Source organism: Leopardus geoffroyi, chromosome A1 (genome assembly GCF_018350155.1).
Source record: "Leopardus geoffroyi isolate Oge1 chromosome A1, O.geoffroyi_Oge1_pat1.0, whole genome shotgun sequence".
Taxonomy (NCBI): Eukaryota; Metazoa; Chordata; class Mammalia; order Carnivora; family Felidae; genus Leopardus; species Leopardus geoffroyi.
The window spans coordinates 110,849,600-110,877,326 of record NC_059326.1 but is presented as its reverse complement, the minus strand read 5'-3'; the positions used below and the strand labels follow the sequence as shown (position 1 = coordinate 110,877,326).

Sequence of the window (27,727 nt, the reverse complement as noted above, 5' to 3'; positions counted from 1 at the left end):
AGGCACCTAGGCCCAAAGACAGGTGTGTGCCCAAGGAGTCAGGTGCACTGCGCCGCGCTCCCAGGGCAGACACACCCTCCTCCGCCCACGAGTGACCTAATTACAAGGTGCCTGCCGCGCCCAGAGGCGGAGGTGGCCACTCCAAAGAGGCTACCACTTGGCACCCGTTCCCGCCCTCAAAGACTTAGGAATCCCATACAATTCCAGCGCACCGTGAGGTCACAATTCTAGTTTCTGTAACCTGAGTACAAACGCGGGGCGAAGCGCAGAACTGCTCACCTTAGAGAAAAAGCTCGGACTAGCAGGTTCGCCTCAACCTCCCAAGCCCCAGACTGCGCCTGCGCTAAACAGGCGCCCGCGCCGCGCAGGACTCTGTGCTCTGGAATTAGCCCAGTTTCCTGCTGCAGGCATCGCGCTTGTTCGGACTCGGTCCTCTCTTCCCCGCCCCCCCTCCCTTCTGGACCACCACGCCCTAAAAGCGAAGGTGCCTCAGTTACCAGCCGGCTACGTTGCGCCTGCGCCGTGGCCCCTGGTTGCCGCCCCCCCTCCCCGCACCCCCCCCCCCCCCCCCCCGGCCTGGCGGCGGACCGGGGTTGGCTCTGCAGTTGCGCAGCTCTTGTCCCGGCCCTTCTACCCCGCCGCACCCCGCCGCCTCCTGACGCCGCGCGTGATGTCACCACGCCGGTGGCCGCCATTACAGAGAGCCGAGCTCCAGGACTAGATCGAGCGGAGGAGGACAGCGGCCGGCGGCCGGATACTTCAGGGAGAACTCGCGGGTTCGCGCTAGCGCCGAGCAGCCGCCAGTAGCCACACAAGTACCCCGGGAACCGGCGGCGGCGTGTGCGTGTGGCCCGTGTGCGGGCGGCGGCGCGGGAGTAGCGCGGAGCGGCAGCCGGTTCGGGCGGGTGGCATCATGGACGAGAAGGTGTTCACCAAGGAGCTGGACCAGTGGATCGAGCAGCTCAATGAGTGCAAGCAGCTGTCCGAGTCCCAGGTCAAGAGCCTCTGCGAGAAGGTGAGCTTCTCTCCGGTTGCAGGAGCCGCCGCGGGCCGAGCCCACCGAGAAGTAGGCGGCTGTGGGGAGAGTGCAACATGGCGGAGGCCGTCGGCCCGGGCCCCCGAGCCTCCCAGACCGGCGCCCGGCGCGGCCCGGCGGCGGCTCCCGGGCGACCCGGCGCCCCCTGCCTCCTGCGCAGGGATTGGTTGTCGCCGCCACCGCCGCCTAAAATGGCGCCTTTCACCCGACTCCAGGGCTTCTGAGCCTCCAGCTTCGGTGCCGGGAAATGTGGCTGGGGGAGCAGAGACCCTGTGTGTTAGGGTCGGGCACGGTTTTGAGATGGATGTAAGAGGACTTGGGTTCTAAGGTCTGGGAAGGAGGTGTGTGACTCTACTGTGAGGTGGGTCAGAGGCTTTTTGCTTGTACTCGGGCCTAACTCTTCGGTCCAGAGCTGTCCAGAGGATCCTCCAAAGGCAGGCTCGTAGGTTACATACCAAGACCTGTCTAAAGGTCACACAGCTTTAGTACTCTTCTCGGTGGTTTGTGTTAAACTCATTGAGCAATCTTTGACAGAGACTTAAAAATGTGTGTTATAAAAATTTTTAAATATACCTCTAACCTAATTTCTGCGAAGGTCGTGGTGGTAGATGGAGAGAGGAGTACAACTTATTTTTCATAGTTGGAACAAATGGAGAATTTGGTGAGTCATACTACATAAGGAGCTTTCGGATTGCAAATCAAGTGTCAATTTAATCTATGATTTATATGCTGACTCAAATTGGGTAACTGAAACCCTTCTGTAAACTGAACGTACTCGGCATTTTGCCATCTATTTTTAAAATGAACAGCGTAAATTTAAAGCAGCAAATTTTGTATCCCAGCTCTTTGTTTGAAAACTTGTTGATATTTTTATGGGTTTAAGTAATGGTAGTAATAATAACGATAGCTGTACACTGAGCTTTTATTGTGTCCCATACATTGTGCTTAGCGTTTAAATATTTTTCAGATGTTGTAAATGGAATGCTGTAGTTGCTTTAGTAAGTCGATTTTAAATTACCTAATTCCGTTTTGGTTTTCCCTAGGGGTTGGGGAAACAGGTAGTCTATTTAACTATTGGCTGTGTCGTGTTTTTGAAGTCTTAGAAGTCAGCTTTCTAATGTATAGAAAATGCTTATCTCTCCTATAAATAGTTTCACTCTTCTTGTCAAAATTAACTTTGCAGCATTTCATTTTAGTACAGAATTGCAGAATACCATATTCACATTTTGTGTTAGTGTAGAGAGTTATTAGAGAGCAATTATGCTGACTCGTTTGTGGTTTTGATGGGAAAATTGGGTTCACGAGTTTGATGTATTTGCTTCTAAAGTAGGCTTTTTCAGAAATGCTGTAAATAAGTGCAATTTAAATGAGTCAAATTCAGATTTATTTATCCTAAGCCTGAACAACTCTCCTACTAGTTGATGAGGTGGCACATTACCTATTGGAGCTCAATTTTACTGTTAGCAATGTATTGAGTCTTTTGTTCCTATTTTACCCTTAATTTTCTTTCATCAAATGAGAATGGTATATGTAGTAAGGATTTAGAAATAGGCTTCTGAAACTTATTGTATATTGTCGGGTCTTAATTTCTAAGTGCTGTAAGTGATGATTTTAATGATTTTTAAAGATCAGTACTTCATATAAAGACATTGAGTCAGCAGTTGGCTAGATGACTAGTCATTTGTGTAGAAAACATTGAAAGAGAGGTAATGATGTAATTGAAAGACCCCTGGACTTCAAGTTAGACCTGGACACTAGTCCTCTTTCTGCCACAGAGTAATTGTGACTGACCTTGGGACAACCACTTAGGCCACATTTTCCTGTCTGTAAACTAAAGACTTAAAAACAGATGTTCCAGGGACCCTTCTACTATGAAATTATATAATCCAATTTAGATGCATACATTGTGTTTAAATATTAAATATCTAATGACTATTCAAGATTGCTAACTTTTTTTTATTAATTTTTTTTTCAACGTTTATTTATTTTTGGGACAGAGAGAGACAGAGCATGAACGGGGGAGGGGCAGAGAGAGAGGGAGACACAGAATCGGAAACAGGCTCCAGGCTCTGAGCCATCAGCCCAGAGCCTGACGCGGGGCTCGAACTCCCGGACCGCGAGATCGTGACCTGGCTGAAGTCGGACGCTTAACCGACTGCGCCACCCAGGCGCCCCTCAAGATTGCGAACTTTTATGAAAGAAGTGAAAAGCAATGAAGTATAATCATGCTTATTCTCGGGGAGCCTAAATCTAGTTGGAAAACAGTAGTAGATGAACCAGGGAAGTAGTGGGTTTGTGTTAGAGACCATAGGAGATAATACTGGGGGCTAAGGTTGGTTATCAAAAGCTTGATAATTTGGTAAATGTTGATTCTTGTCCACAATTTTGTAAAATTAAGATATAGTGAGATTAAACAATTTATACTTAGATCCCCACTGGTTATCTAGTGTGGCCAGGTATTTGTTCTTAGAGTCAAAAAGATGGAAATAATGTTTGAAGTTAAGTTTCCAAAAAATGGATCCTTTGAGGGGGAATATTATACAGTCTTAATACTCTTTTTAACTTGTAAATATTTCAACTTTTGGAAGTATATTAATTTTGCAAACTAAATTAACTTAAAGGCAGCTATTTAGGCATATGAAGTGAGTTAGGATGCATGACTCAAAATGATTTTTTGTACTAGAAAAGTTAACACAAAAGTTCTCTTTTCACTATTAATTGACTAGCCAAAGCACATATAGTGAAAGCTACATATTTTGAAAATCTTAAGGGAAACATGTTTACATTAGTACAATAGTTTTTTATTTCCTTTTAAAGAAAAAATTCTTGTTGGAGACAGGTACTTGGTAGTAGTTGATCATTTCTTTCATTATAAGAAGGAAAAATAATTTAAAAGTCTTCCATCTTCCTGAGCATGCCTGATCTGAATGAAATATTTAAATGGTAAAGATAGAAGTATACCATTAGAGGTTATGGTGATTAAAAAATTCAGAGACCATTATTGTAGTATCCCATCAGCAATTAACAGTGGATGTTCAAAATGCAGAGAATCCAGGTGTGTATTAATTAGACAAAGGTGAATATGGTTCTTATGCAATTGACTAGTTAAGGTTTTTTCCCCCCAAAATGTGATCAAGGCTTATATCAAAACCAAGATGATTGTGTGAATTATACTTTGTCATTTTGGGAATCATAATTTTAGTTGATTGCTGAAAAATTTGTGGTGAGCGAATGCAGTGTTGTCTTAAGTACATTTCTATAGTCAGTAACATTACTACATTTGTATGACTGGACTGGTATGTTTCCATTTACAGATTGGAAGAAGTAAATAGTATCAACTTGCTTTTGCATTAACTACAGTAAACACTCTTTTATTATGTGGCTTCAGCAGTGGTTTAATTTAGGTATGATTTTTGGCTTTGTGTTGTCAGGTCTTACCAAACTTGTGGAGAATTTTGTTTGATAGCCAGTTTTTTTTTTCCCCCTCTTTCCCCAAAGGAGTTCTTTACCTAGGTATGCTATTTTCCATTGCTCTGCAAACACTATAAATAAAATGCAGTCATTAAGTCTTCACATTTGTTACATGAGTATGGGAAAAAGCAAACCCTTCTAAACTGGATGAGCTGCAAGATATTTGATCAAGGTTAAATTTCTATATGAAGTGGCTGATACATTTTTATCAGTCTGTATGTGTGCTTAATTTAAAAGGTTGTTTGGCTCATTTCCATAAAAGTAATTTGAATATCGGAAACACATGGGGGGAAAGCATGATGCAGAATATTATTTTCATCATATTTTCACATAAACAGTTCTCTTAAGTTTATGAGACATTTATTATCTTCAGTTATAGATAGAAACCAGAGACTCAGAAAGGTACAGTGACTTCAGGGGCTAAAGTGGGATTGCATAGGCTTATGGATTCTGTGCCCAATGTTCTAGTCTTGCTTCACAGCCTTCCTCCCCTCTCTTTTCTTAGGGAGTGTTATTAATGAAAGATGGAGGTGAATTGGGGTCAAATTGTATTGTAGAATCAGCAGCTCTGTAAAATAAAACATTTTTATTCTAATTGCTCAAAGGCTTCCTATTCATGTCACACACTGCTGTCTCACTTTGTCCTGGAGGAAGAAACAGTAATAATTCTTCAATTTTGGATGTGGCTAACTGCATTTTCACCTCACATATCGTTAGTGAGAAGAAAATGCCAGCTCATTTTCTGTGTATCCTCAGTGCAAATCATGATCTAGAAGGTGAAATCTAAAATATTCCAGGAAAGCATAAGTGACCTTTATATTGTACACTACACTTGTAAAATCACTACAGCTTGTAAAATCCCTTTTTATCGTAGCTTCCACAGTCAGACCTATTTGTGCCTTTTGTGTGTTTCGTGATCTCCCAGGCATGAAGCAGTAATGCACTTGGTTTTGGGTTGACTTACTGAGGAAACATTGAAAAGGTGAACAGTCCTACTATTCAGACACACAAGTCCCCTGACTCCCCTTTTATTTTCTCTGTCAGAGCCAAGAATTCTCTCTGCAAATATTGGCAGGTGAAACCCATGCTGTAGAAAGCATGATAGGCACTGGAGGAGTGTATGTAATAATTGTAACATGGGTCAGGTGTCTCTCCACCACCCCCTCCCCCACTTTGTATGGCAGCAGATATTGCTGGTGGTGGTGTAAGTCATTTGTCAGTTATTTGTGGAGTATTTGTTTAGTTTGGAGGAGATGTACAAGGAAAGCCAGGAGACATTAGGTTTGGATTGAGGTAATGGTAGGGGGAGGGTCTTTTTTAAAGGTACTGAGAAGGGAGGAAAAGTTAAGTGTGACAGAGAATCCCTTGTTTTACTTTTTTGACCCATCTCTCGTTTCTTTTTTTCTTTACTTATTTCTCATTACCATCTTTGCCTGAAAAACCTTAAACCTGCACTCTCCTACACAAGTGAGCTATGAATTGGACTAGAACTATTAAGGGGAAAGATTTTGTTTTTGTTGTTTTAAATACCTTTTCTTTCACCTTCTGGAGCAGAGGTGGTAGAGGAGGCTCAAGTAGAGAGAGGTCTGGCTGCCAGTAAATGGGGGATTGGTTCTGAAAGAATTGTAAAGAGCAATCTGGAATTAACTGATTAATTTCTTAATGTTACAAAGTTACTATTGCCTCCTTACATATTGGTGTAGCATTTAGAATGGATGAACAAGGCAGTGACAGAAATGTGTGTATCTGAATCTGGGTATTTTCAGGGTGCCTGGGTGGCTCAGTTGGTTGAGCATCCAACTCTTAATTTTGGCTCAGGTCATGATCCCAGGTTCTTGGGATCAAGCTCCTCAGCAGGCTCCTGCTCTGCTGCCCCCCTCCCTCACTCGTGGGAACACTCAAATAAAAATGAATCTGAATTATTTTCTAAAGTGTACATGACCAGTTGGCCAGTCACTCTGGTACTCCCATGTCCTTACCTCTGCTTTAGTCATTTAGTTACTACAGATGGGAGTATGGCTGATGTTGAGGGGGCTGAAAGAAGACTGAGAATCTCTTTCTAGAGTGCTCCTGGGAAACATTTCATTTACTTAACTAGAGATGTATAGTAAGTGTAATTCACAAGACTGTCACATGTCAGTGATGCTATGTGACGGTGTATGTTTGGTTTTGGAATTCAGTCAAAATTTATTAAGCCTCCATTATGTGTGTTATTCATTTTCACTGTTTAGCTGTGTCTAAATAGCATTATTTTAGGGATGTTAGTTCATTGCTCTAATAGTACAGTTTCATGTTAGTCAGGAGGTTGAGTTTGTAGTAAATTCTATAGATAGGAAAGGTTTTAGAACGTGTTAATAGTGATCAAGTGAATTTTATTTCTTTGCCACCCATTGTTTGTCAGCTGAGAGTATTTCCCCACTACCTGTTTCTGTTGGGTGGCTCTGACTTAATGAAAAGGCTTAAGAATTGCTTTAGTAAAATTTTAGTGATAGAAGGAACCTTAAAGACCATTTAGGCCAAGTCACCTGGTACAGATGAAAGAGCCCAGAGTGGCTGAATATTGTCCATATGGAGTGTTGTGGTGAGAATTTTTAAACAACTACATATATACCAACATTTCTCTGTTTAGTAGGTTGTATATATTTTTTCCCCTTTGCAGGCATGATTGGGAATGTTTAATTCGTGCATATGTGTAGGTTGGTTAGTAAAGACCTGGGCCAGTGTGTTGCATGGGAAACATAGGGTCTCTGAAGAAAATGAATGTCCATATTCTTCAGTGGTCATTGAAGAATATGGACATTCATTCTCTTCACAGATACAGATGATTATTTGACAGAGATGGAAAAACATCAGCCTATGTAGTATTTTCTTTTAATATAATTTTAGAATTTTCCCTAATCCCTGACCTTTTTCTTCTGGTTAGACACTAACCAAATAGTAACTACTGGTTCCTAGAACATTACATGGAGGGGTATAGTACTTTTCTAGTATAATCACACTGATAGTGTGTATACAGTATAATCATACAGAAGACCAAAATGTTTCATAAACTAGAGGCATCTCTTCGGAATAATTAAAGAAAAGGCAAATAATATGAAGAAAGATTATGATAATTAACTCAAAATTTATTTGCTTCCACAGCTACTGGTATGTCCTATATTATGTATCACACGAAAATAAAAATCTGTCCATATATACTAGTTTGTCATGAACCTTAATTTTTTTTTTGCAGTTATGAAAATCCGGGAAACCTTCCATTTATCTTTCATAAAAGCAGTATGAAACAAAATAAAATTCTCTTAGAGTATTGAAGAAATTTATTTTTTCTTGCGAATTTACTTTTTTAAAAAGTCTTCAAATGGGGGTGCCTGGGTGGCTCTCAGTTAAGAGTCTGACTCTATTAATGTTTGTTTATTTTTGAGAGAGAGAGCATGCGCACACATGTGAGGGAGGGGCAGAGAGAGAGGGAGATGCAGAATCCCAAGGAGGCTCGGGGCTCTGAGCTATCTGCACAAAGCCAAATGCAGGGCTTGAACTCACAAACTGTGAGAGCGTGACCTGAACCGAAGTCAGATGCTTAACTGAGCCACCCAGGCTCTCAAAACATCCACTCTTGATACTGGCTCAGGTCATGATTGCACTGTTGTAAAATCGAGCCCTGCGTTGAGCTCCCTGTGCTGGGCACAGAGCCTACTTGAGATTCTCTCCCTCTCCCTCTGCCCCCTCCCCCACTCTTTCTCAAAATAAATAAACATTTAAAAAAAATAAACCTTCAAATGTTTTTAATTCTGAAACTAAAAAGTAAAATTCAAAAATTAATTACTGCATTCTTTTCAGCTTTGCTTCTCTTATGCCTTTATGGCTATATTAGTAGAAGAAATACTCAATTATGATTAAAGTATTGAATGTTTAATTTATGTGAAGTAGAGTTCCAGTGAACATTTGAATTAATAATCAGATTTTTAATAGAAAAATATCTAAGAGCATTATCTAGCTCTCAATCGATATTCAGAGAATTTGTGTGGACAGTCTGTATAAGAGAAAAATAACTGGTATATTTTAAGTAGATGGGAATAGGTGCATTCTTCCATTTATTATTGTATACAAGTTGGGCATAATTGAGCTTTATATAGTACATACGTAACAAAAAGTGTTCGTATATTTAACTCTGTAGTTCCATAATTGAAAATTTCCTGAAAGTAAATTAAATAAACAATACATGTATAGATCTGTTTGGGAAGATATTATACAGCAGTTTAAAGTGATTGCTATAATGCTATAGGACATTGGGTTCATGAATATGAACTTAAAAATTTTTTTTAATGTTTTTATTTTATTTTTGAGAGAGAAAGAGGCAGAGTGTGAGCAGGGCAGGGCAGAGAGTGAGGGAGACACAGAATCTGAAGCAGGCTCCAGGCTCTGAGCTGTCCGGACAGAGCCTGACGTGGGGCTTGAACTCCCGGACTGTGAGATGATGACCCGAGCCAAAGTCAGACGCTCAACCCACTGAGCCACCCAGGCGCCCCATGAATATGAACTTTAGTACACAAATTGAGATGTTAGCCAATTTGAAGCATGAAGTCTGTTTGTGAGTAGTTTTTGGTGTGGTAGGATTAAGACTGCCACAATCTATTCACATTTTAATGTTCTCAAGTCTTCTCGTATAAAGAATTTTTACATAGTTGCAATCATTCTACATGTTTAAATGTTTGCTTGGTTTAATAAGAAAAATGAATTAATATAGTCCATGACTTTTTCGACAGTACATGTTAAATAGAAATTATACTGCTATTGTGTGCCCTTAAGGAAATTAATATATAAATGGTTGGCGAATCATTGTTGGTTCCTGTTTTTCTTTTTTCTTTTTACTTGTCTTCCTTGAAATATCTTGACTTGAATGATTTGTGGAGTCTAATTTAAATTTGCTTTGGGGCACCTGGGTAGTTTAGTCACTTGAATGTCCAACTCATGATTTCAGCTCAGGTCATGGTCTTGTGGTTTGTGGAATCAAGCTTCGCTTCAGGCTCTGTGCTGGCATTGCAGAGCCTGCTCAGGATTCTCTCTCTTTTCTTCCTCCCCCACTTGCACACTTGATGCTCGCTCTCTCTCACAATAATAAATATTTTTTTTTAAGTATTTCTTATTTTAAAATTTTGGGTTTTTTTTTTTTTTTTTTTTTTTTTGTAATTTCATGTTATTATGGTGGTTAGGAATAGCCCATATGCCAAGAAACCAGATTGTTTTTACAGTAATTTGAAAAATAAACTTTTAAGGTTTCTGAATCTGAACTCAGAATACAGAGAGGACATTGATAATGAATTAATGCTCCTAAAGATTTCTTTTCTTCAAGTGGATCTCCAAATTCTTTTAATTTAGGACAGTAGAACATTTTAACTTTTCACGGTTAAGTTCTTATTACTGGATTACCCTATTCTAGTTTTAATCTTGTTCTAGGAAGGTTTTGTTTATTTTTGTTTTTTTTAAGGTTTATTTATTTTGAGAGAGAAAGTAGGCCCGCTCAAATGGGGGAGAGGCAGAGAGAGGAGGAGAGAGAATCCCCTTCTCTGGGGTTTCACAGCAGGCTCAGCGCTGTTAACATGGACCAGGAGATTATGACCTGAGCCAAAATCAAGAGTCTGACGCTTTAATCGACTGAGCCACCCACGCGCCCCATTCTAGGAAATTTAAGATCACATCTTTTTTCCTTAAATTCACTGATTTCAGTCTTTGCCATTTGACTGAAATTCAGTAGGGTTCCAATAAATTAAAAAATCAGTATGATGCTAATTAAACTATTTTTAAAAACTTTAATTTTCTTTCAGTTGTTTATTAGCTGAGCCTCTTGAAGCTTTGGAAAAGTGTTTTAGGGAAGCAAAAAAAGTTTGGGGGGGGTGTGTCTTTTGCTTTTGTTTCTGGGTCTAATTCAGGTGATATGAGGCTTTAAATTATAGGAATCAATATCAGAAAGTGAAAAGATAGTTATTAAATGTATAAATATCTCTAATGTTAATTAAGTTGCTTTGTAAATCTGGTTCTCCCATTTACTTTGAGTATAGGCTAGAGAGTTGAAGTTGTATAGCTACCTTAGAAACTGATGGTTGGTTAAAAAGAAAAAAAAGCAAAGAAAAATTGATGGTGAAGGCCTGCAGGTTCTAAAGGTGACTCATTAGAGGTCTCATTAGGTGATCCATAGAGGGGTTTGGTTAGGTGCTTCTGAAGGTAGAAAGGCCTGACTCCATGTGATAGCACAACTTCTCTTTTTTTTTTTCTGTGATTAGTTTTTCCTGACTGCAAAATAATCCTCAGTGAGAACCACTGCAACCTTTATTGTTCTGGTGATAGTGTATTTTGGTGTAGTTATCATCTTAGAGGTGAGTTGAGGTTAAAAAAAAAACAACAAACAAACTAAAATTCTTTGTAAGCTTGAATTTTTATTGTTAAAATATACTTAATAGTTGGCTTGATGGCATCTGATACATAATACTCTTTTCTGCAGGATTTAATTATAATTGTTCTAGTCTGAAATTTGGTAGGAAAGGAAGGAGTTTGGGCTTTCCCAGATTTAGAAGTTTAAAAGTTCACTTAATACAGTGTCCTTTCCCTTTTAGAGGATAAGTTGGTAACATAAAGAGAAGCTAGCGTTAAATATGTTAATAGGTCCACCTCATGGTATCTTTCAGGAAAAGTGTGTATGTATACCAGGGAGCAAATACTAGGATATACATTGCACTGCTTCCCCCCACTCCCTGCTACCCACCCCCCCCCCCGCCCCGTATTATAATCCCTCAGGGAATACTCTACATCCAGCATGAGAAATTAACCAAATGAATATATATGCATTATGATCTCCAAGATAGATTGTTAGAAAAGCAGGCTGCTGAATAATACTTTTTTTTTTTTTTTTTTAATGTTTATTTAATTTTTGAGAGAGTGCAAATGGGGGAGGAGCAGAGAGTGGGAGAAACAGAATCCAAAGCCCACTCCAGGCTCTGGTCTGTCAGCACAGAGCCTGATGCAGAGATGAGGAGGTGAACTGTGAGATCATGACCTGAGGCAAAGTCGGATGCTTAACTGACTGAGTCACCCAGACGCCCCAATACTCTTACTAGTTTAAAAATGCAAAGGAAAATGAGTATGTTTTTGTAAGCATATAATATGTATGTAAAATTTGTAAATAAGGTTTGCAAGGATGTACATCAGGATACTGTTGGTTACTTTGCCCAAGGGGAGTGAGATTGTGAAGAGTGGTCAAAGGGGACATTTAGGTTTTTTTGCTTTTTGGGGTCTTAAATTTTATTTTCTTGTTTATTTATTTTTAGAGCATGCACTCGCGAGGTAGGGGTGGAGAGAGAATCTTAAGCAGGCTGCGTGCTCTGTGTGGGGGCTCGATCCCTCGACCCTGGGGTCCCTTTGACCCTGGGGTCGTGACCTGAGCCGAAAGCAAGACTCAGAAGCTCAACCGAGTCACCCAAAGGGAACGTTCCCAAATTCCCAAAGGAACATTTAGTTTTATCTGCTCCAAAGTATTTTTTCCAAAAATTGTCACTATAACCTTCACAGTTTTAAAAGTAAAAGTAAAGATACATTGTTGATGATTGTGATTTGCTGAAATTGAGATAAAAGGAACAAATAGCATTTAGGTTTAAATGTCATTTTAGGATTTGAATGGAAATTTTGAGTAGGTTGTTATAAGGACATGAGGCAGTCATGAGTGGCAACTTTTTATTTTTCATACAGGGAATAGCCTTGTGGGTAAGCAAGTGTCAAGGGATGTATTTTGGAATGTAACTTCTTACAGATTGTAAGATTTGTATAGTTCTGACCATCTGTTTTATTATGTCATTGTCCTTTTAAAACTTCTGAATAACTTGCAAGTTTTTTTGAAGTAGGACCTATCATTTCATTTGCAGCTATTTTCCTTACCATGTGCCAGGTGCTAAAAACACTGGACATGGTATTAATCCCAAACAGATATATTCATGGAATATAACTAGTGAAATTCTGCCTTTTAGTAATAATAAATCATGGGAGATTGGAATTACCCTAGCGATTTGGATTCTATATATTTTTTAAGAAATATCACTCTTTGAGACACAGTGGTCTAAGTTTTAAAATGTTAGGGGCAACTGGGTGGCTCATTCTGTTGAGCATCTGACTTTGGCTTAGGTCATGATCTCGTGGTTCATGAGTTTGAGCCCTGACCTGGAGCCTGCTTCAGATTCTGTGTCTCCCTGTCTCTCTCTGCCTCTCCCCCACTCTTGCCCTGTCTCTCTCTCTCAAAAATAAATAAACTTTAAAATAAGCTTTTTAAATAAAATGTTAGATCAAATGAATGATTAATTTTTGGATGTCAGTGGTTGGTCATTGTCTTGAAATAGGCTCCCCAAGTGTTTGAAAACTTGAAAATAAGGGTTCTTGAACTTTGTTGTACCTAAGAAAGCACTGGAATAGAGTGAGGAGGGGAGACTAAAATATTATTGATGCTTGGATCCCACTCACAAAGATTCTGGCTTAATTGAAGGAGGAGTAGCCTTGGCACCTGGATTTTTATTTTATTTTTTTCAAAGAGCTTCTCAAGTGATTTTTTTTTTTTAATGTTTGTATATTTTTGAGAGAGCGAGAGTTGGGGAGGGGCAGAGAGAGAGAAAGACACAGAATCCGAAGCAGGCTCCAGGCTCTGAACTGTCAGCGCAGAGCCCAAAGCAGGGCTCAAACTCAAGAACCTCCAGATCATGACCTGAGCTGAAGTCAGACGTTTAACGGACAGACTGAGTCACCCAGGCTCCCCTCTCAAGTGATTTTTTTAAATTATTTATTTTGAGAGAGTGTGTGAGCCAGGGGGAGGGAGGAGAGAGGGAGAGAGTGTATCCTAAGCAGGCTCCTTGCTGTCAGCACAGAGTCCAATGAGGGCTTGATCTCATGAACTGAGATCATGACCTCAAGCTGAAATCTAGAGTTGGATGCTTAATCCACTGAGCCACCCAGGTGCCCTCAGGTGTTAGTTAGCTAGTTAGTTAGTTGTTTATTGTGTTTATTTTTTGAGAGAGAGAGAGAGAGTGTGAGTGGGAGAGGTGGGGGGCGGGGGGGGGACGGGGGACACAGAATCTGAAGCAGGTTCCAGGCTCCAAGCTGTCAGCACAGAGCCTGACTCGGGGCTTGAACCCACAAGCCGTGAGATCACGGCCTGAGCTGAAGTCATCAGCCACTTAACCGACTGAGCCACCCAGGCCCCCCTCCCCCTGCCCCCAGGTGATTTTTAATGTGTGGCTAAGGTTGCATACCACTGCCTTAAAACCAGTCCTTGTTACTCTGGGTTGTCTCTCAAAATGTAATGAGCAATTAAGTTAGCAACAGTTCTCACCTTCATGTTCTCGTGTTGGCTTCCCTCACCCAGCCTCCCACTGTACATTCTGGAACACCATTCATAGTGCTAGCTGTACAGAGAAGAAAATGCTCAATAAATGTTGAGTGTCTGAGGTAAATACTTTAAACCCATTCTCAGAATAAATTTCTTTTACCTTCTTGGCTTAACTGAAACCTGGCTCTTCTCAGGAAATTGTGCATTTCTCTAATAGCCTTCCCAGATAAACGGATGGATGCTGCTTTCCTCTAGCATAGAATTCCCTGTTTTTCAGGTTTCTGTTTTCTACCAAATACCCAAGCACCTTTCTTTTCTTACTACTGTTACCTATTATTTCTTCATTCTTTAGAGAACTTGGTACCAGTTTCTAGGCATGTATTTCTGATGTTGTTCTGAGAGACATCCTTGTTTTTCCCTCAAGATGACCTCTCTAAGAGTACCCCAGTTTAAGTTCTTGATTCATTAAAAAAAATACACATTAAGTGCCTTTTACATCTCAGACATTGTTCTAACAAGGTGCTGTGTACATGATGGTGAATTGAAGGAATCTAGTGAACATTTTAAACTCTTAACTTTGACAGTTGCCTGGAAAATAGATTAGAGTCAGGAAACATGGAAGCAGGGAGTTCAGTATGGAGGCTAGCACAGTAATCCAGGTGAGGTAGGTAATGGTGGCTTGGACCAGGATAGTGGCAAAAAAAACATAAATAAAAGCTGATTGATTTGCGATATGTTTTGGAGGGAGACTAGACCAGACTTGTGATGGATTGGTCGCTGAATACTAGTAGCCTTTAAGCTCTACTCTGTCTCAGATATCCACATGTCTAGCCCTACGTCTGAAATCATAAATTCACTTATCAGGTTTTCTGACAGGGAATCTTTGTTCTAATACTACTTTAATTAGACTTGTTCTTCAGTCCATGTCCTATTTCCCCTCTACATTTTGTACCTGGGGTGACCAACTGTCATGGTTTACCTGAGCACAACTGAGGCATCTCTTGGGATGCTAGACTTTGAGTGCTGAAACCAGCGTAATTTGGTCATCCTACACCTACCTGTCTTCCCTCTTGTCTACTCTTGTGGGGTATGCTTCAGTCCTGTTAGCCTTTTCCTGAGAATTGATACACATGATTGCATCTTGTCTGTTTTGGACCTTGTCCCATTTCCTACTCCTATCCCCTTTCTATAACTAACTCCTGCCAATTCCTTGGACCTCAGGCAGTTTTCCTAGCTTTCCCAGTGTTTGTGATCCTGAAACACTCCTGCTTACTCTAGCATGTCTTAGCACTTGGCCTGATCATTTTGTCTGCCTCTCTTGCTCCACTGTGCTTTTATAGGCTGTCGTGTTTGTTGTGATGTCTTACTTACCTACCATTTACTCTTTCCCTTTCTTTTCACCACTTAACACAGCCAGTACTTTGTTACTTGTTTACTTGTTTGTGATCCTCTGCCCCCAGTGACCTATTTTGTACACTATGCCCCCAGTGGCTAGGACAGGGCCTGGCACATAGTATCACTCAGATGGTTGAGCAAATGAACGAACGATTGACTCCCAGTGCGCTTTAGTTTTGGGAATATGATAAATGATTAATAATAAATGTGTGTTGAATGACTGATAGGATCTCTGTTGAGTGAAATGTTTATGCTGCCCTTAAAAGTAATGTTTGAATTTGTGATTACATGGGGGAATGCATATACTACCAAACAATTTTATAAAAACCACGTATATTGAATAGTTAACAATTATAAAACAAAAAGTTTATCTTTTGGTATAAAGAATATAAAAATACAGGCAAAATTTTCGTGTTTCAAAAAAAAAAAAAAGGTCAAGCGGAAATTAGAAACTTTTCCTCATAGCCTGGAATCTTGAAGTGCTGGCATATTTTAATTAGACATTAAAGCTAAGGAAATAGGTACCTGAATGTCTTGTTCCACTTTCATTAATCTTATATGGCTGCTAATAATAATCTGTTTAGCATGTAATTAGATAGTAACTGCTTGGCATAAAAACTGATAGTGATGAGAAGAATAGAACTGTGCATCTTGATACATGTTTTTTCCCCTAAGTGTCAGGAGTGAGATAGCAAATAGATGGAATCTGGCCATATCTTGCCCTTTTATGTTAATGGGATTACCAGTGCCCACATTTTCATCTTCTACGGAGTCTGCCCCTTATGCTACATTAAGTGTAAATAACATATCTTTGATATCTTTGTTAATGTTTCATGCCAAATGTATTGGTTTCTTTTTTCTCCATCCGTAGGCTAAAGAAATCCTGACAAAAGAATCCAACGTGCAAGAGGTTCGATGTCCAGTCACCGTCTGTGGAGATGTGCATGGGCAATTTCATGATCTTATGGAACTGTTTAGAATTGGTGGCAAATCACCAGATACGAACTACTTGTTTATGGGAGATTATGTTGACAGAGGATATTACTCAGTTGAAACTGTTACTCTGCTTGTAGCTCTTAAGGTAATTTCTGTTTTGTTTTGGCATTTTGTACTGGGTGAGACAGTCTTGAATGTTCTTTTTTTCCTCAGTAATTTGTGATTTTCTTTGAATGTTCAGTTTTAGGATAAAACTCCATATTTAGGAATGCAAGTATTCAGGTTTGGGGCTTAAAAATCACAGGTCTGTCTTCATTCTGAATAAGGGGATGGTACAGAATAAAAGTAAAAAGGTTATTATGCAGGTTATTTGAAAAATGTTAGAGGGCTCGTCAAATAGAAACGTAACTTTAGTTAATCGGGATGCGGAGAAGTAACATAATTATCTTTCTAGATGCTTTTGAAATAAAATATACTAAATGTCAGAATGTTTACATCTTTTGACACAGTAATCCTATAATTGGACTTTTACTGAAGAAGAAATTCAAGAGGAAAAGAGCTTCATTTGCTTGAAAACCTTAACGGTGACATTATTTTTAATACCAGAAAAGAAGATCTAAAAAGCCAACAAAAGTGAATATCTAAATTAAGGTTTATCTCAGTGGAATAGTTTGCAGCCATTAAAACTTGACAATCTAGAAAAGCAAGTTGCGTTATACCAGTTGTAGCTTTGTGAAATATACAAAGATCTGAAAGTGAAAACAGTGGTAGAATGGTCGATAGCTTTTAGAATGGCAGGCTTCTGTCTTCCTCTAGGAAGTATGACTTTACTTTTAGGAGAGATTCTATTAAAGAACATTCACATTGGGAACTAGAATGTTTTATGCTAAGGGAAATAGAGAAAGACAAGTATCGTATGATTTCACTCATGGGGAATCTAACAGATGAACATGGGGAAGGGAAGGAAAAATAAGATAACCAAGAGGGAGGCAAACCATAAGAGACTTAAATATAGAGAACAAACCAAGGGTTGCTGGAAGAGCTGTGGGTGGTAGGGTGGGCTAAGTGGGTGATGGGCATTAAGGAGGGTACTTGTTGGGATGAGCATTGGGTATTATATGTAAATGATGAATTGCTAAATTCTGAAAAAGCTATATGTTAATTAACTTGGATTTAAATAAATAAGGGGGAAAAAGAACATTCACAGTGATAAAATGGCTGCCAGAAACTTATAATATTGGGGAAGTGGTAAAATGTAGTTTTGGCAAGAGCTGAATTATAGGCAATTAATACAATGTATGTGTTTATGTAGCTACTAGTCTGAATCATGTAATGTGCTACAAAACATTTTTGGAGGATAGTATGTTCCGCATCTGTAAAATGAAGCAGTTCGATTAAATGTTGGATTAAAAATTTATGATGACTCTAGATACTGTGAAAACAACCTTGCAAACTAATCTGTATGCAAAGCCCAGGATGAATCCCAGTGCTCAGAGGAGGAATGAATATGCTGCCTTTAAGAATTCATATTTGCGGGGCACCTGTCAGTGGGTTCAGCGTCCGAATTTGGCTCAGGTCATGATCTCACAGTTGTGAGTTCGAGCCCCACATTGGGCCCTGCACTCATAGTGTGGAACCTGCTTGGGATTTTCCCTCCCCCTCTCTTCTTGCCTTCCTCCCACTCATGCTTTCTCTATTTCTCAAATTAATTAATTAAAAAAATAATTCATATTTGAAGGTTGTGGGACTGAATTGTGCTGCATGCCCTTCCCCCAGCCCCTTTCATACGTTGAAGTCTTAACCCCCAGTACCTCAGAATGTGACTGTATTTGGTGATAGGACCTTAAAGAGGTAATTAAAGGAAAGTGAGGTCATTTGGGTGAGCCCTAATTCAGTATGACTAGTGTCCATGTAAGAAGACATTAGGACACAGGGGCGCCTGGGTGGCGCAGTCGGTTGACCGACCGACTTCGGCTCAGGTCATGATCTCACAGTCCGTGAGTTCAAGCCCCGTGTCGGGCTCTGTGCTGACAGCTCGGAGCCCGGAGCCTGCTTCAGATTCTGTGTCTCCCTCTCTCTCTGACCCTCCCCTGTTCATGCTCTGTCTCTCTCTGTCTCAAAGATAAATAAACATTAAAAAAAAAAAAAAAAAGTGGATATTTAAAAAAAAAAAAAAGAAGAAGACATTAGGACACAGATACAAAGTGAAAATGATCAGACATGTGGAGAAGATGACCATTTGTTAGCCATGTAGACAGGCCTTCAGACTAATCACACTTTGATCTGGATTTCCAGCCTCCAGAACTGTGAGGAAATAAATTTCTGTTGTTTAAGCTGCCCATTTGTTGTACATTGCACACAAATCGTGGAGTCGGGGGAAGGAAACTTCAGCAGGTGATGCTTGGACAGTTGGATTATCCATATGCAAAAAAAAAAAAAAAAAAAAGACTTAGATACCTCATACCGTACAAATGAATCAAAATCAGAGACCTAAATGTAAGAGCTAAAGCTTTGATGCTTCTAGAATAAAACATAGGATAAAATATTCATAACCCTGGGTTAGGCAGTCATTTCCAAGATAGGATAAGAAAAGCATAGTCCATTAAAAAATTATTTTTTAATTTTTTAATGTTTGTTTATTTTATTTATTTATTTTTTTAATTTTTTTTTTTTTTTCAACGTTTATTTATTTTTGGGACAGAGAGAGACAGAGCATGAACGGGGGAGGGGCAGAGAGAGAGGGAGACACAGAATCGGAAACAGGCTCCAGGCTCTGAGCCATCAGCCCAGAGCCCGATGCGGGGCTCGAACTCAGGGACCGCGAGATCGTGACCTGGCTGAAGTCGGACGCTCAACCGACTGCGCCACCCAGGCGCCCCAATGTTTGTTTATTTTTGAGAGAGAGACAGAGGCAGAGTATGAGCCGAGGAGGGGCAGAAAGAGGGAGACGCAGAATCAGAAGCAGGCTCCAGGCCCTGAGCGGTCAGCCCAGAGTCCGATGCGGGGCTCGAACCCACGAACTGTGAGATCATGACCTTAGCTGAAGTTGGACACTTAACTGACTGAGCCACCCAGGCGCACCCCCCCCAAAGGAAATTATTAAACTGGACTTCATCAAAATTAAGAGTTTTTGTTTTTCAAAAGACATCAGTAAGAAAAAAAAAATTGCGTTCATATAATAAAAATGTATTCTAATTCAATAAGACGAAAAGGGACAAAACACTCAGATATTTCACCCGAGAAGATAAATAGTAGAAAAGCACATGAAAAGATGTTCAAAACCATTAATCATGGAAATGTAAATTAAAGTCATAATCACACTCATTAGAGTGACTATCATCAATACTAATGCTGATAATATCAAGTGTTAGTTTATGGAGAGATTAGAACCTTCATACACCAACCATTTTGAAAAATAGTTTGGCAGTTTCTCAAAAAATTAAGCGTACTTGTACCCATAACACCAAGCCATTATAGTGAACTGAGAATATACCCAAGAGAAATGAAAGTGTATTATAACTTTTTTTAAAGTTTTATTTATTTTGAGAGCAAGAGCCAGAGAATGAATCCCAAGCACTGTCAGTGCAGAGCCCAGCATGGGGTTTGAGCCCACGAACCATGAGATCATGACCTGAGCCAAAACCAAGAGTGGGGTGCTCAACCAAATAAGCCACCCATGTGCCCCAAGTAGATTGTAACTTTGTGCAAAAAATTTCATGGAAGATGATCATAGCAACATTTCCATAATACTCAAAAGCTGTAAACCTGGATCCCAGTATTCATCCTATTGGTAAATAAAGAAGCAAAATGTGGTATAATAGCCATACAAGGGAATACTGTACAGCAATAAAAAAACAATAATCCACTGATTCATACACAGGTGAGCCTCAGAGATATTCTGATGAGTGTATGAGGCCAGACACACAAAAAAGTATTATTCCACTTTAAGAAATTTCCACAGGGGTGCCTGGGTGGCTCGGTCGGTTAAGCGTCCGACTTTGGCTCAGGTCATGATCTCATGGTCCGTGAGTTCAAGCCCCGCGTCGGGCTCTGTGCTGAGCTCAGAGCCTGGAGCCTGTTTCAGATTCTGTGTCTCCCTCTCTCTCTGCCCCTCCCCCGTTCATGCTCTGTCTCTCCCTGTCCCAAAAATAAATAAACGTTGAAAAAAAAAATTAAAAAAAAAAAAAAAAGAAATTTCCACAAAAAGCAAATCTCAAAAGACAAAGTTAAGTCAGTGGTTGGGAGTAGGAGTTGGACAGCCTATGGCTGATATTTTTGGACTGGTGGAAAGGTTCTAAAATGATTGTGATGGTTTTTGTCTAACTGTAAATTTACCAAAAGTCATCTAACTGTAGACAGAAATTTCATGATTGGAATATTACAGCTGATGATTATGTTTTGTGTAAAAGTTGGTAGTCGTAGGAGTTTGATTTTAATTGAGATAGGCTTTGCTGATACTCCATGGTCAAATAACTATAGATGTGGGATTTGGGATTTCATTTTACTGTGGTGTGGGGGCATGGGGTCCACCCCACCACTACCAAAATTGGAACTCTGGATTTTCTTGTAGAGTTTGCTGAACTGTCATTTGGTTTTTGAAAGAGCCAGGTGTTCATATGTTTTGTTTTCTCATTTTAGGTTCGTTACCGTGAGCGCATCACCATTCTTCGAGGAAATCATGAGAGCAGACAGATCACACAAGTATATGGTTTCTATGATGAGTGTTTAAGGAAATACGGAAATGCAAATGTTTGGAAATATTTCACAGATCTTTTTGACTATCTTCCTCTTACAGCCTTGGTGGATGGGCAGGTATGTAAGTCTTACTAAAAGTTACATTGCTGCTTATTTTCAAGAATCTGCTTTCTTTTTTTTTAATGTTTGTTTATTTTTGAGACAGAGAGAGAGCATGAAAGGGGGAGGGTCAGAGACAGGGAGACACAGAATCTGAAACAGGCACCAGGCTCTGAGCTGTCAGCACAGAGCCCGACGCGGGGCTTGAACTCACTGACCGTGAGATCATGACCTGAGCCGAAGTCGGCCGCTTAACTGACTGAGCCACCCAGGCGCCCCAAGATTCTGCTTTCTTAATGTTTAGGGCCAGTCATTTTTCCACCTTCACATCCCTTTTAGACTTCTAAAGTACCTTCTTTGTATCAAGTCTTGACTGAACTGTTAAGTTGGGACCACAGGAATAGAAGATATAGCCCATCCATCCTCTCAAGTTGTTTCTGGACAAGTCTTGAAGATGTAATTAGCTATTTACTCACCAGGTAGAGAAGTGCACAGAAGAAATTGCAAGAAAATTCTATGACAAAGAAGATAGTCTGTGGTGAGGGTAAGGTCAGAGAAATGTTTCTTTGGAGTTGCTGATTGAAGTGGAGTCTAGCTGTAGTAGCAATGATTTATCAGGAAGAAAGGGAGTATGTTCAATAGTTGAGAGTGGGCTGGAAGAAAGACTGACCCTGCAGATACAAGCCTGGTTCTGGCAGAACACAGAAACCCCAGTGGGACCAAGTGATGTGGGCTGACCGAATCCAGAATGTGTGAATTTTCTTCTATATGAGGTTAACATTATAAACCACTCTTTTCAGATATTCTGTCTACATGGCGGCCTGTCACCATCCATAGATACACTGGATCACATCAGAGCACTTGATCGCCTACAAGAAGTTCCTCATGAGGTATTGACTCTTATTTGGTAGAGAGAGGGAAAATTTAATTGTAACTTAATTTCTTTTATGTATTCTCTACATTAATGCTTAAAAATGACCCCATGTGGTACGAACAGCAACCTCATTCTTCAGAAGAAGCTAATATTAAGAAGCCTGCCAAGATAACAGTGCCTTTGGGACTGGTCTTAGAATCTGGGTAGTTGTCTTCAGAGTTCTCCTTTCATTACTGGACTATACTGCCTAATGTTGAAATTTGCATACTATAGGTAGGTTAGTAACTTGTTAGGGTTTGTTGCTCTTGGGGCTCATTGATGTAGGATATACTTCTAAAAACATCTGGAAATAGTTTGTTACTTACTTGACACACATATTTGACTTTAAAGCAGACCTTAAGCTTTTTAAAGCAAATATCACTCAAAAAATGTGACTTTGTAGGGTGCTGCTTCTGATGAACTACTCAAATCGTTTTTGCAAGAGGCTGTTTAAAACTTAACTTGCAATAAACAAAACAAAACTTGCTTTTTAGGGTCCAATGTGTGACTTGCTGTGGTCAGATCCAGATGATCGTGGTGGTTGGGGTATATCTCCTCGAGGAGCTGGTTACACCTTTGGGCAAGACATTTCTGAAACATTTAATCATGCCAATGGCCTCACATTGGTGTCCAGAGCTCACCAGCTGGTGATGGAGGTATGTTCTCCTCTTTGAAACCTGATTTGCTTTTTATGTATTTGTAAAAAATGTTTATTTACTTATTTTGATAGAGGGCATGAGCATGGGACGGGCAGAGAGAGAGGAGGGGGGAGAGAGAAATCCCAAACAGGCTCTTTGCTCGAACTCATGAATTGTGAGATCATGACCTGAGCCGAAATCAAGAGTCTGACACTTAATGGACTGAGCCACCCAGGCGCCCCCTTATTTGTTTTTTTAAGTAAACTTAAGATCTTAGGAATCTTAGGGATGGATTTTGGGTTTGTTATTTTTTTTGGAAGGGGATAGGTCAGTTAGTGATACTAATGATGAGAATATTCCATGTGTTCCTTCCAATAAATTTGCCTGAGCCTTTTCAGTAGATGCACACTAGAATTAAAATCTCAAGCTTTTGATCACAGTGAATTTCATAGTTGACATACTTTCAGAGATGTCTTTAATGACTGGGTAGTGCTTGGGATTTTAGAGTGGGAAAGTAAGATTCAGGGAACAGGAGAGGAGGGAATGTAGCATTTTATGGTTTCAATTCTGTTTATTTCATGTATTTAACAGGTAAATGTAAGGAGGGGAGATTGAGATGAAATAGAAAAATGTTCACTGGTCCTTTGGATGGTAGAATTATAGGTGATTTTAAAGAAGAAACCAAAAGGGAAATGGGCTAAGTTTTTAGTATAGAACATTGATTAGCATACTTATAATATCAGGGGCCTATTTAGATTAATACTAAGTGGTTGTTATAAAAGTATGACTTTGCTAGAGATATGGAAAGATATTTGTGTACAATACTTAAAACATAACTCACGTCTTCAGATGGACTTCGACAAAATGAGGCTGGAGATCCTAGAGGCCTATTTTCTTTGTACCTGGTCAGTGACCAACGTGGGGACCTTCACCTATGACTAAGAATTAATATGGTATTAAATTAGCCAGAAACAAAACATTAGTATTCTTCAAGCCTTGTGGGAAGGGGAGATCTTTTTTCTCTCTTGAGTCATATTTAATTGTAAATAAGGGAGTAAAATAGGTTTTTATTACTTTTCCTTGTAGGGGTATAACTGGTGCCACGACCGGAATGTAGTAACAATTTTCAGTGCTCCAAACTATTGTTATCGTTGTGGTAATCAAGCTGCAATCATGGAACTTGATGATACTCTAAAATACTCTTTGTAAGTATTTACACCTGAGTAGATGGCTGCCATTACAGTTGAGTCAAATTGTATAGTTTGAATGGGGGGGGGGGGGTGGTGTGTAAGAATTGAAGGGTTCATGCTAAATTCAGATTCCAATTTGATTTTTGTTTCCTTTTTTTTAATGTTTATTTATTATGGAGCGGGGAGGGGCAGAGAGACTCCCAAGCAGGCTCTGCACTGTCAGCACAGAGCTTGATGCGGAGTTTGATTGCACAAACCATGAGATCGTGACCTGAGCTGAAACCCAAGAGTCAGGAGTTTGACTGAGTCCCTCAGGGCATCTTTATGTTTCCTTTTGAACAGACCTGTGATATGTTGAAACACATCAACAGAAACCTGGTACTGTATAGATTCTGATGTGTGAATTATTAGGATTTTAACTTTTAAACACTTGTTTTAAATGTGGAATTCATAAAATATATCCTGAGGTTAGATTACAAATACAGTACATTGGGCTTTTTAAATTTTATTTATTCAGTGGAACCCCCCTTTCATATAATCTTAGAAGGAACTCTGATATGTAAAAATTCTATCTGAAGTTGCATCAGCTCTTCGAGGAGGTGTGCCACTACAAGACTCTTATTAAATGCATGATTAGGCTGCAATTAAGGTTCTCTTCCATTAAGGCAAGCTTAAATCATACAGGAAAAAAATTATAAAGTTTGAAAGAATAATGTTCTTGATTTTGATTGTCGGTACATTGGTAACGTGCCGTATAAACAAATATGTTTTGTTTTTTCAGCTTGCAGTTTGACCCAGCACCTCGCAGAGGCGAGCCACATGTTACTCGTCGTACCCCAGACTACTTCCTGTAATGAAATTTTAAACTTGTACAGTATTGCCATGAACCATATATTGACCTAATGGAAATGGGAAGAGCAACAGTAACTCCAAAGTGTCAGAGAATAGTTAACATTCAAAAAACTTGTTTTCACACGGACCAAAAGATGTGCCATATAAAAATACAGAGCCTCTTGTCATCAACAGCCGTGACCACTTTAGAATGAACCAGTTCATTGCATGCTGAAGCGACATTGTTGGTCAAGAAACCAGTTTCTGGCATAGCGCTATTTGTAGTTACTTTTGCTTTCTCTGAGAGACTGCAGATAATAAGATGTAAACATTAACACCTCGTGAATACAATTTAACTTCCATTTAGCTATAGCTTTACTCAGCATGACTGTAGATAAGGATAGCAGCAAACAATCATTGGAGCTTAATGAACATTTTTAAAATAAGTACCAAGGCCTCCCCTCTACTTGTGAGTTTTGAAATCGTTTTGTTTATTTTCAGGGATACCGTTTAATTTAATTGTATGATTTGTCTGCACTCAGTTTCTTTCCCTTCTCAAATCTTAGCCTCATGTCGTTCTTTGTTATTGTCAGAACCTGGTGAGTTGTTTTGAACAGAACTGTTTTCCCCCCCTCCTATAAGACGATGTTACTGCACAAGAGCACTGCAGTGTTTTTCATAATAAACTTGTGAACTAAGAACTGAGAAAGTCAAATTTTAATTGTATCAATGGGCAAGACTGGTGCTGTTTATTTAAAAGATACATCAATTGATAAATTTTAGAATTTGTAGAATTCTAGGTAAAGAAAAATAAAAACTAAGGTCACTATATAATCTCTCTGCTAACTCCTTGACATTCTTCAGATGATTTTCAGGACTTGTAATCCAGATAGTACAATTTGTCAGATAGCCATCATGCTCTTCATGCGTTCTTCCTGCATATTAACTGGCCTGCAAGAAGGGAAATCTGTGCAACTTCAGGAAGACCCAACTGTGTTTAATTGTTTGGTTTTTGTTTTAATAAAACATCATGTTTTCAGGTGGAGCTTAACAAACTAATGTGTCTACTTATCAGTCAGTGCAGTTTCTGATGGTAAATATCCTATTGCTATGTATGTTAGATGGACTCTAAAATGATTGACAGATTTTGTACATTGCTTGTCATGTGATCTTAGAGTTAATTTTGTCTCAGATAAAAAAGCTGTTAAAGCATTATCCTGTATTTAGCTCTTTAAGTGAAACTAGTTAAACCAAATAGAAAACTGTTGCTAGATCTTGGTTTAGTGTTATGTGCATTCACCCAAGGACTAAAATGGCATTTGAAATGAAGTGGCAGTGCTAAGCACTTAATGAGTTTTCCCCCACCCTTTTATCCTTTGAATAAGATTAGGAAGTTAAAACAGTTCTTCTGTGGAAACTACTATTTGGTCATCTAAAGCTATGAGGGTAAACTTCAGGGCACTTGATCATTACTTGTGTGAATGTAGTAATAAAAGTTCCTTTGCTTTGTATTGTGTTGAACTTGGAACTGACAAGGAAGTTTTCTCATATCCAAGATGTGAGGAAAATACTCACACATTCTGTTGTTTTATTTTATTTATTTTTTTATTTTTTGTTTATTTATTTTTGAGAGAGAGACAGAGTGCAAGTGGGGAGGGACAGAGAGAGAAGGAGACACTGAATCCAAAGTAGGCTCCAGGCTCTGAGCTGTCAGCACAGATCCCAATGTGGGGCTCGGAACTCCTGAACCGTGAGATCGTAACCTAAGCTGAAGTCAGATGCTCAACTGATTGAGCCACCCAGGCACCCCACACACATTCTGTTTTAAAAATGGTCTAGTTTCTTTTTTATCTGTCCTCTGATGTAATTGACAGTATTTTTGGTGGCTTGTGGAATTGATGGTCCAAAGCAAAAAGCCCTGTTTTTCTATGTCTGCATTCCATTTTATTCTTTTCATGCTTTCACAAGAAATACATGTATCTTTTTTTTTTTTTTTTTTTTTTGCTTTGTCGCTTTATGCCCTTTCTCTTTGAACAAATAATTTATTGTGTGCCATAGTTTTAACCCAGTGTCCAAGTAATTTAGATACCAGGCAGCTGGTTTTCAGGTACTGTGGTAACAGAATTGGCTTTGAAGGAATGCATATCTTCTAATTGACCTGTGGTACTATCATTCAGGTGTACAAATTCTCTAATTCTTGTGGTTAGCAGAAAAGGGCTCGTGGCCAGAATGGCTTGGGTTTAGAATGATTACCAGAATTTCAACTAATTTTCTAGTTGTACAGAAAGACTGGAGTTTAACCATCTTAACTGGGAAGTGTTAGTAACCTACCTATGAAATGAATTAAAAAAATGCATTGGTAAGTATAGTAATTTCTTTTAACAATAATAAGTAATTGCTGTTGCTGATTTGTCAGTTAGTAACAGATTAAAAGAATTTTTATAATAAACTTTTTAAAAAACTTTTTTTTTTTCCTTAAAGACTTGTCAACTAAAAATATGTATTTTGAGTATTCTAAACAGAGAACTTACAGGGGTTTGCTTTGGAACTTTTAAGGGTAAAATGAATGATAAAATGGTATGCTCATATCTTAGGTTGAATATTCTAAGCAAACACACATGACTTTTTTCCTTTTCTTGGTTGCAGTAGATATGTTTTAAACGGAAGAATAGTTAAATTATTTTTCGGAAAGACTTAGCTTTAGATGAGTAGGATAAGGATGGTTATTTCTGTGGTTCTCAGCCTTGGTGCCCACAGAAAATCTGATTTAAATTGTTTGGAGGCATATGTAGGCATATTTTTTTAAGTTTCTCAAGTGATTTTAATTTACATTTAGATTTAAGAATCACTGCTCAGTTTTCCAGCTGCAGATTTCGGAAAATTGGTTTTTGTGGTGATTGGTGGTGGTTGTGGGTTTTGGTAAAATTAAAATATACTGTAGGACTCTGTTTCAATAGTGACTTTGGCCTGTCCTGTATAATAAGCATTCCCCTTACTTTTCAGCCTAATGTGTTCCTAGAAATGGACCTTAAAGTTTAATGATGGGCTTGTTTATTTTGGAGTAGATTCTATTCAAATGAGGTGCACCTATTTTTTTTTTTTTTAAAGTTTTTTCCCTTCGCAGTCGTACAATTTACGAAAGTTGTTGATGTATTATCTCAGGCT

General features: G+C 39.3%; 1 protein-coding gene across 1 annotated transcript; it reads left to right on the top strand.

Annotated features, from left to right (window-relative positions):
- The first annotated feature begins 574 nt into the window (after positions 1–574).
- On the top strand, positions 575–25,267 carry PPP2CA (protein phosphatase 2 catalytic subunit alpha). The gene is made up of 7 exons (XM_045489026.1): positions 575–1,015; positions 16,132–16,341; positions 20,835–21,008; positions 21,791–21,880; positions 22,398–22,559; positions 23,628–23,746; positions 24,513–25,267. The coding sequence occupies exons 1-7, from the start codon at positions 914–916 to the stop codon at positions 24,583–24,585; spliced, it is 930 nt and encodes a 309-aa protein (XP_045344982.1). The 5' UTR covers positions 575–913; the 3' UTR covers positions 24,586–25,267.
- The last annotated feature ends 2,460 nt before the right edge of the window (positions 25,268–27,727 follow it).